The sequence below is a fragment of the Micromys minutus genome (genome assembly GCF_963924665.1).
Source record: "Micromys minutus genome assembly, chromosome: 1".
NCBI classification, from domain to species: Eukaryota; Metazoa; Chordata; class Mammalia; order Rodentia; family Muridae; genus Micromys; species Micromys minutus.
This window is the reverse complement of record NC_137969.1, coordinates 31786525-31796139: the sequence shown is the minus strand read 5'-3', so window position 1 is coordinate 31796139 and position 9615 is coordinate 31786525. Positions and strand designations below refer to the sequence as shown.

The 9615-nt window shown below is 48.0% G+C and overlaps 1 protein-coding gene across 1 annotated transcript; it reads left to right on the top strand.

The window, feature by feature from the left end:
• The first annotated feature begins 230 nt into the window (after positions 1 to 230).
• On the top strand, positions 231 to 7849 carry IGFBP3 (insulin like growth factor binding protein 3). Its single transcript, XM_080921102.1, has 5 exons — positions 231 to 737; positions 3837 to 4063; positions 4518 to 4637; positions 5485 to 5625; positions 6449 to 7849. Exons 1-4 carry the CDS (start codon positions 332 to 334, stop codon positions 5608 to 5610), a joined length of 879 nt encoding a protein of 292 aa, XP_080777228.1. The 5' UTR covers positions 231 to 331; the 3' UTR covers positions 5611 to 5625; positions 6449 to 7849.
• Positions 7850 to 9615: the final 1766 nt, after the last annotated feature.

Sequence of the window (9615 nt, the reverse complement as noted above, 5' to 3'; positions counted from 1 at the left end):
TACCGGAGACGAAGAAGTGGCCCAGGGCGTGCGCGCAGGGAGCAGGTGCCCAGTGAAGACGCGCGCAGCGCGCCCCCGTCCTCCGTCCCGCTTCGCCGGGAGGCGCGGGCCCCGGAGCCTGCGCTGGCCCACCCCCCACCCGCGCCGTTCCGGGGCGTGTCCTCCGCCACCCCGGCTTCTATATATCGGCCTGCGCGCCCGAGCTGCCCAGATGCGAGCTTAGAGCTGCGACTAGGCGCTGAGGACCTGATTGCTCGCTGCTCCCATCCCGCCGCCTCGTCCCGCGTGCCTCCACTCTGCTCCCTTCCACCGAGCCCTCCGCCGAGGCGCCATGCATCCCGCGCGCCCCGCGCTCTGGGCGGCTGCGCTCACCGCCCTCACTCTGCTCCGCGGGCCGCCGGTGGCGCGGGCCGGCGCGGGCGCGGTGGGCGCGGGCCCCGTGGTGCGCTGCGAACCGTGCGACGCGCGTGCGCTGGCCCAGTGCGCGCCTCCGCCCACCGCGCCCGCGTGCACGGAGCTGGTGCGAGAGCCCGGCTGCGGCTGCTGCCTGACTTGCGCGCTGCGCGAAGGCGACGCGTGCGGCGTCTACACGGAGCGCTGTGGCTCCGGCCTCCGCTGCCAGCCGCGGCCGGCGGAGCAGTACCCTCTGAAAGCGCTGCTGAATGGCCGCGGGTTCTGCGCCAACGCCAGCGCCGCCGGTAGCCTGAGCACCTATCTCCCTTCCCAACCTGCTCCAGGTAAGCTGTCCCCTGCCACGTGCGCCGCGCGCACTCTCTGGGACTCAGCGAGGATTGGCAGGGAGTGTGTCTTCAGAGGCTTGGTGTGGCTCATCTTGAAGGTCTTAGTTGGGAAATGGACCCGGGGAGGCAGAGGAGGCACCGAAGCCATCGTTCCTCTTGCTTGGTTCTCACAGTGCAGCTTTCTTGTAAATTGCAAAATGTTCTCTGTGGAAATAGGTAGATTTCCCATAGCAGGACTAGTGGATACCAAAAGATACTGCCAGTGGACAGATCCTGGTCACTGGAGAATCTCCTCGCTGAACGGGGATACCTGGGTTTAGGGCCGTGTAGTCCAGCTGTGGACATGGGTTTTCGTTCCTCACAAACTGAGAAGGAGCATGTCTATCCCGGGGAAGCTAGTGTAGGAATCCCGGGTCCGATCGGGACCCTAAAGGTGTTTGTAGGCAGGCACACTGTTGGAAACAGTACCTGTCTTGAAACATACTAATCTGCACGGGCTGATCGGCGAAGCAGGATTGTGTTCCAGTTTAATCCAAAACCTAACGAGATGAAATTAAGAGTACTGATGTCTTTGAGATTGTAACACTTAAAGTTCAAAATGTAAGAACTGCTCAATGTCACCGGGAGCTGCAATAGAGTTTAAGCCCCGTTTGACCCCATAGGCACCATCCTATGCTCTGCAGCGCCTTCTGGGTTCAGAGACCGCAAGGAGTGCAGGCCGATTCCCTGCCAAAACAGAGACTGGAATGTCTTTTTAATCCAACCTAGGTGCAGCAGCAGCAGCAGCAGCAACGGGCGGCGGCGGGGGCAGCGCCAATGAGAAAAATGCAAACCTTTAACAGTTACCCTTCCTGGTGCAAGCCCTACCATGCAGGCGGCCACTCTAAGGGCATTCATTGTTCCTTTAAGGGGAAAAAAAGTGGATTTAAATGGATTTGGCAGCTGTTGCTCTAAATAGCCAGCATTCTTAGCCAGTCTCACTTAGTTATTTGAGTCAAGTTCTTGCCCTGAACATCTGCAGACTAGAATTCTCCAGTTTCCCCACACCCGGCTGGCAGATGGTGGCGATCGATCCCCCAGGACCAGGCTAGCTGGGTAGACAGTCCCTTTCTGATTTCTGTGGCTGCTGACCTACACTCCGGAGTACAGGCAAGTCCTGGTATGTTCATCCCTGAGGAGTGTTGGATTCCTGGCAAAGCAAGACTCCAGCTGTTTCGCTGACTCAGGCAAAGGCAAAATCATGCCGTTTGCCTGTGTGTCTTTGACTTCTAGTGCATTCTGTGGTATACCGAAAGCAATCTGAAGAAATACCAGCATTGTCATTTTGAGTTAAGCCGTAATGACCTCTGTCAGTAACCACCATTGAACGCTGTAGTAGAAACTGATCTGAGCTTTAATTATAAAAGAGTTTGGTCGATTCAATATCCTTGGAAGGAAAAATTTTAGTTCCGTGACACAATTCACTATCCCCTGTTTAATCTGAACCATAATTCTCACCTAGTCAGCAGTCTAAGGAGAACAAAAAGAGAGGGGAAAAAAGGAATTTTAAGAAATTACTTCAGCTTCTTGAAAGATAAATACAAATATGCCCATTTACATATTAGCATTTTCTTTGTCCCTGTACTTAAAACACACACACACACACACACACACACACACAAATTAAAGCAAATTGAAATCAAATCTACAAATTTAATTATGGATCTCCTCTCCCAGGTACTAGTCTAGACCCTAGGAATTTGGGGTTGGAGAAGGCACAGAATTCATTGAAGGGTTTGCATCTGAACCTCAGGGAGCTAGCTATTTGGGGGGTAAGGAACTGAGGCTTCTAAGCAAGCAGGCCTTCCTGGGACCCTGCAGGTCAGTTCCTCGAACAGGAGAATCTGCAACCCTCTGGCAGTTTCTAGAGAGTGGAGCATTTGCTCTTCTTGGCCTAGAGCCAAAGGCCCCAATCTCCCTAGTGGGTAGGAGGCCTCAGCCTGGCATTTCCTGAGAGGCCAAGTAAAGAAGAGGCCAGCTGGGGCCCTGCACTTTGCACCCAGACAAAATAAATTCAGAAGCAGAAAGATAGCTATCTAGTTCTCCATGCTAGGAAAGCTATTAAAACCCCTTTCCCAGGAGAGAAGGAATTCCGTGGCCGGCCATGACGTGAAGTGTGAACCTGAAGCTTTATAAAGTGCAGAGTTGGGAGTTGGGGGCCAGTCATCTGGCCTTGGGTCCCCCTCCCCCAGTGGGTCTTACTACAAATGGAGTGGTGAATCTGGCTTCTTGTTCAACCACAAATTTAGTCACATACTTAGATCCAAGTAATCTATTAACCTTCCAGCCTGGGTAGCAATTAGGACCGGCTCACCTGGATTATGAGAGCCAGAAGGCTTTTCTTCCAGCCTCCCCTCCCCCTACCCTTCTCTCTCCCCCTCCACTTTGGCACCTAGAGGCCTAAGCTGTGGGTGATACTTTGGTGCTATCTGTATTCTGTGTGCTCCACTGCTGAAGGAAGTCGGGGAAAATGTCCCCCCCCCCAAGAACGTGCACCCAAACACAGAGTCCAGTGAACCTAGATGCACAAGCACCTCAGAAATAAACCGAACACGCCTGGCTTCTGCATCCCAGAAGTGAGATATTTAACATGAATCCAGAGCAGGTGGATGACGGAATCCCCAGAACAGTGTGCTGCTGACAATGGGTAGAGAATGAAATACATTTTCTCGTGTTTCCCCCACCCCGCCCCCAACAACTGTGCCCAGGGCTGAAGCACATTTGGAGTCCTGTTTTCTACGCACCTCCACAGCAGCATTCTATGGGGCATGGCTGCCCCCTGCTGGTAGTAGGTGGAAACTGCTCTTTTCTCATCCATGGAAGAGCTTGACAAGCTCCAGCTTGCTTCCCTTGGAGCTATACAGTTAAAGCACTTGACGGAGTGACTTTCAAATAGAAGGTGTTCTAACATAAAGGAGCCACAGTGCAGCATACAGTACTCTAGAATTCTTTACTAAGAATTGTTAAATGGCATTGCCTTGTAGGTGTGACACCTGCGTCTGACAAGATTATTATTGTCAGTAGTAACCATTTACTTAACCCCATGTTCTTCCCCAGGAAACAACAGTGAGTCCGAGGAGGACCACAATGCTGGGAGTGTGGAAAGCCAGGTTGTCCCCAGCACACACCGAGTGACTGATTCCAAGTTCCATCCACTCCATGCAAAGATGGATGTCATCAAAAAAGGCCATGCCAGGGACAGCCAGCGCTACAAAGTTGACTATGAGTCTCAGAGCACAGACACCCAGAACTTCTCCTCCGAGTCTAAACGGGAGACAGAATATGTAAGGAATTTTCCTCTTATTTGGGGGCGAGGGGAAAAGGAAACACCCCAAGACAGTCTCCATGCAGCACGTCCCAGGGGTCCTGGTTCATAGGTGGGCAGCTTTTCCCTTCCAAGCCCCACCTGTCATTCAGAGACTCTTGGGAGGTTCAAGCTGAACTACACTAGTAAAGTGTTTGGCGGGTTCTGCAGATGAAGAAATGGATGTTCCCCAAGCTGGCTTTATTTTATTCACTAGGTTTTCCAAAGCCTCCTGGCCTATTCCTAGACCACTTTCCAGGTCCTCTGTCTACTCTGGAGAGAGCAGAAGAGACAGGGGGTGATAGTTATTATCATCCTGGGGCTTTGTGTGAGAAGGTCTCAAGTAGAATGTCCTGGAGAGGCACATCACAGAACACTCTTGGGATGGTCCTGTGGCCATAGTGAGATTGTCAAAACAATAACTGTGTCCCCAGGGTCCCTGCCGCAGAGAAATGGAGGACACACTAAATCATCTGAAGTTCCTCAATGTGCTGAGTCCCAGAGGTGTCCACATCCCAAACTGTGACAAGAAGGGGTTCTATAAGAAGAAGCAGGTAAACGGGGTCCCCGGGATATTATCTTCTGGTGTCCCCATTGGCTTGGTGGGTTTTCAGCTTCACAGATACCTCCAGGAACCACACCCAACATGACTCTCTGCTGACTGTGTCCCCTCTTCTGATGCATGTATGCGTCACTTGGTGGCTTTCTAATTAGGTAGTTCACAGCATAAATCTAGAAGACAAAAGTAAACAGTGCTCATCATAGTAAGCCCATGTCCCGGTGTTCATAGAGCCGTCTTCATCAGGAGACTGAGCTTGTCTAACCCACTGATTGGATTAGTTCAGCACACTTCCACTAAAGAGAGACTAGATGTAAGGTCTGAGAGATCTAGCCAGACACAGCACAAAGCAAGGAAAACTCAGCAAGCTCTCCAACTTCCCCAGAGAGGTCACAGCACACATAGGCGTATGGATGTACACCACCACCTAAACATGGATGGCCATCATAATATTGCCTCAGCCCAGTAGAACGATACTAGGTTACCAGTTTACCCACAGTGTCAGTAGCTTGATGTCATAGTCCACCACTGAAGAAGGTCAGGGCAGGAACTCAAGGCAGGAACTGCAGCCATGAAGAAATATTGCTTACTGGTTTGCTCCCCATGGGTTGCTCATCTTGTTTCTGTATAACACCAGGACCACCTGCCATGATAGGCTGGGCTCCTCTTCCCACATCAGTCACCATTCAAGAAATGTAGCACACGCTTGTCAACTTGTCAATCTGCTGGGAACATTTTCTCCACCAAGGTTTCCTTGTCTCAAGTGACTCTAGCTTCTGTTAACATAAAACTAGACAGTACACATGATATTCATGTCCTGGTCTTGTCTCTCTCTCCCTCAGTGCCGCCCTTCCAAAGGCAGAAAGCGGGGCTTCTGCTGGTGTGTGGACAAATATGGGCAGCCTTTGCCAGGCTATGACACCAAGGGGAAAGATGACGTACATTGCCTCAACGTGCAGAGCCAGTAGATGCTGCTGTGCCACGTAAGCCAATGGTATTGGTCCCAGGGTCAGCTCCTGCTGAAAGTGGTAGAGGCTAAGGGGAATTGCTAGGAGCAACTATGGCCACCAGGTACCCACCCTCACCCTGGCCAGGAAGAAGAAAGCTCTTAACCTAACCACACCATCAAGAACAGACACCAGAATCTGTGTAGCTTCAAAAGCACTGAGCTCTATCCTAAATAATTTAAAATATGCGCTATTTCATATGCAAGCACTGTGAAGGTTTTTAAAACTTTATCTGAAGTCGTCATGGGGACTTGGGGCACACTGTTTTCATCCAAGAGAAGCTAGGGTATTTGGTTTCTGAATTAGAAATGTCCAGAGTTTGTATTTTGTTGTAAAGAAAAATTTTAATAAGAATATTCCTTAAGTTTGTGGTTAGTATGATTTTTTAAAGAGATTATTTAAATCTTAGAAATCTAATGGTAACATTGATATTCTAAACCACCATTTTGGAGAATATTATCATATTTAGCATTCTTTTGTTCTTGCAGTAAATGAAGGAATTATGGAGAATAAATATGCTTTGCTTTCTTAAGACAATTTTCATAGGCAAAAAAAAAAAAGATTTCAGTTTTAGTTAGAGTATTTTCCTTATAAGATGGGAAAGTAATTCTAATTGTGGGTATCAGTTTTTAATGAGAAAAGTATCTGATGGTGTTCTATGATTTGTTAAGAAAGAATAGACTGATGTCTACCCCCTTTGACAATGCCGTACTGAGCATTTAGGGGCTGAGCAAAGGGGGAGCTTGGAGTTTGGAGGTCATTATTTTAATGTATGTCTTATTTCTTTCTTTCTTTTTAGTTCACGTGGAGCTCAAATACGCCTTATTTTGCACAAAAGACTGCCAACAATATGATCAGCAGCTGGCTACAGCCTTGATTTATATTTCTTTCTTTCTTTTTTTTTTTTTTTTTTTTTTTTTTTTGTGGTGGACTGAGTAAAAAACAAACAAAAACACACACACAAAAAAAAAACAAAAAAACAAAACAAAAACAAAAAAACCCAAAGTTTAGACAGATTGCTGAAATGCCTCTGGTTGTTTAAATAGTGAACTTGATCATCTTTCAACTCCCTGGTAGTCAACAAAACGCAGTTTGAATTTTCCTGTTGCTTCCTATGAAAATCACTGTGTGCTCCAGGCCATGGATGCCATCTCCCCCCTAATTCACCCACCCAGTATGGCTTCAACGCTGCTGGCCCTCTGCCTTCTTGATTTCAGAGGTTCTGTTGCTGATATAGAAAAATCCTCTTTCCAAGTAAGTGCAGGCACTGTGGAGAAGGGGAAACCTGTAACCCAGTGACCCGGACATCTGAAAGCATACTCCTGAGGCTTGTGGTCCTTGTGGTGCCATCTCTGAACCAAGGGCCTGGCCCCGTATCTGCAAGTATCTACTTGGGAACTCTTACTAAAAATGACTAAGAACGTTCTAGGGCACTCTGGGAGCCCGTAAAGACAAGGATAAGGACCTTCCTTTGTCAGGCAGCTTCCTGATGACTTGGCCCAACAGAAGGCCCCCAGTGGGAGGAGCAATATCAGACTCCACGTTCAGAGATGTCACAAATAATGGTGCACTAAGTTCTTCTGATGACTTCCAAAAAAACAGTGTTTTCTGATCCAACCTCTCAAAGTTTGTTGTGGGGTGGGGCTGAGGGGAGGCAGCTTTTCAAAAAGGAGACTTATTGTCATCTTTCTATCTAAACAGGAAAGAGGAATGGCCTGGTAAGAACATGTAGAGAATCACCTGTTTGTTGATCTTGGGGGGGGGGTTCCTTCTCAAACTTTCTTTATAATTCATGCATATATGCAGACAAAATATGTTCTTCATTGTTAACATTGTATACCACATAGCCCAAATATAATAGAATCTGTACTAGATAATCCTAGATAAAATGTTAGAGATGCTAGGTAATGTAACCACAGACACGCCCAAGGACAGGAGCCTGTGTCTGGAGGCTGGGCTGCTCCCCAAGGCCAAGGCCAAGGAGGTCTGGCAACACAGGGTGTGAGGAGACTGTACTGCATCCCACGGGGTGGACCTGTGCTGTACAGACCTATCCTTGAGAGCACAACGGAATCTCAAGACATTCTGCCTGCCTATCAGCTTTTCTTTATTTTTTTAATTAAGTGTTTGGGGAAAATGTATTTTTGAAAAGTTTGTCTTGCAATGTATTTATAAATAGTAAATAAAGTTTTTTATCATTTAAAAAAAAGCCTTTTATCTGTTTCTGGGTCTTGAGTCACTAAAGATATTGTTCATAGAGGACAAAATATTCTAGACATAGAAAAACATCAGGAACATGAATAGATACCATAGCTGATTCCATTTCTAACAAAAGAGTCTCAGTGGTACAGTTGTCTCGGTCTTTGTTGGTACCCATGCAACATGAAGCCACATGCATAGGAATATCTAGGTCCAGTAGGTTCTGTTGGCATATATTAATTGTCTACACAGATAAAGCAGGTCAGTAAGTTGTTTCCATGACACTCTGGTCCTTGCCTTTCCATGTGGTGTCCCTGGTCTTCAGAGCAGCTTCCCCATGCACATGATGTAATTGAGATTGTTTGCCTTTCTACCATTGGTGCTTGGAAAAGAGGTGTGGGCTAGGTTCAGACAAAGGGGAGAACCCCAAAGGATGCTGGGAGTGCTTCAGTCACTATGGCTTTAGAATAACAGTCCCGTGCCAAAATAATTCAAGTATGTCCTAGGACCATAACATCAATCCAATTGCCTTTTTAGAATCATGTTTAAAGTCATCCAGTAGACTTCCTAAGTACTGTGAAGCCACAGCATTTGGTTGTGTGGTAATTTGGAGATCTGGGGGTATACAGCATGACCTCAGGTAGGAGCCCATGATAGTCAGCTCAACTGTTAGTGCAGAGCAGAGACATTTTCTATCAGACCCTGTCGATATACAGGAGGGCAGGCACAAGCTAAGGCCTGTAACTGAGTGGTGAATAGGGAAGGCGGGAACAGGGTTTTGGAAAGGGGAGAGAAGCGAAGAGAGGGAGCAGGCAAGATGGAGGAAGACAATGAACCATCTCCGTGTGGTTCTAATTATCCTCAGGTGGTTAAGGGATGAGTTATTATAGGACAGTTTGTCTTATCTAAGTGGGCAGATTATATCTTATCACTTGGATCTGAGTTTACTGTGTAGATGTTTTGTGGAGCAATTTACTGAGATAAATTGCTGAGATAAATCAGATTGCTAAATTGCAAGTTTCTGGAGCTTTGATTTGGTCAGACTGGTGTGGGAGTAAAGGTAGAGTCCTCCAGAGGACAGCGCTTATGGAATCTCTAGAGTCTTGATTTTACCAGGGTGCTGGGAATGTGAGCAGAATTCCGCGGCAGAGAGCAAGGAGGGCAGCTGCCGCTGAGGCCAGAGAGTCCCTAGGGGTAGCGTGGCATGGTGCCAAGATGGAACCAGCTGCCGCTGAGATGAACGTACCCAGCTGATTCTGATGCTCAATGATGCCAGCTATAGTGAGGGTTAGTGGATATCTTTATTTTTTTACTGCTACAAGACGCCATGGTGCTTAATCCAGCCACAGCATGGGCAGTAGGAGCCTGCAGGGGTGAGCGGACATTTACAGGCTGAAAACCAAAGGGCTAGGCAGGAATAGCCTTGGGCAGCGCCAAGATGGCGGCAGTGGGAAGACTCTAGAGCGGCTCAGGTCGGCAGGTCCAAGCCAAGCAGAGGCTATGAGTAGTGCTTCTGATCACTGTGTTACGATTGCATATTGCAGGATTGAAAACGACGGTGTGTTCATAGAGGGGCCATAGAAAGCTGTTGTAGGAAAAGACCCTTGCAAGCCTGAGAATTACTCGTGTTTTGCTATCCATTACTTCATTTCAGAGACAAATCCACCTGGCCAGTCCTACAGACCCAGGGAGCTTCACTATTCCTGGATAGGACTAAGCAAAACCTGTCTGAGCCATGAATGATGCCCTATAGACCTGGAAAGTCGT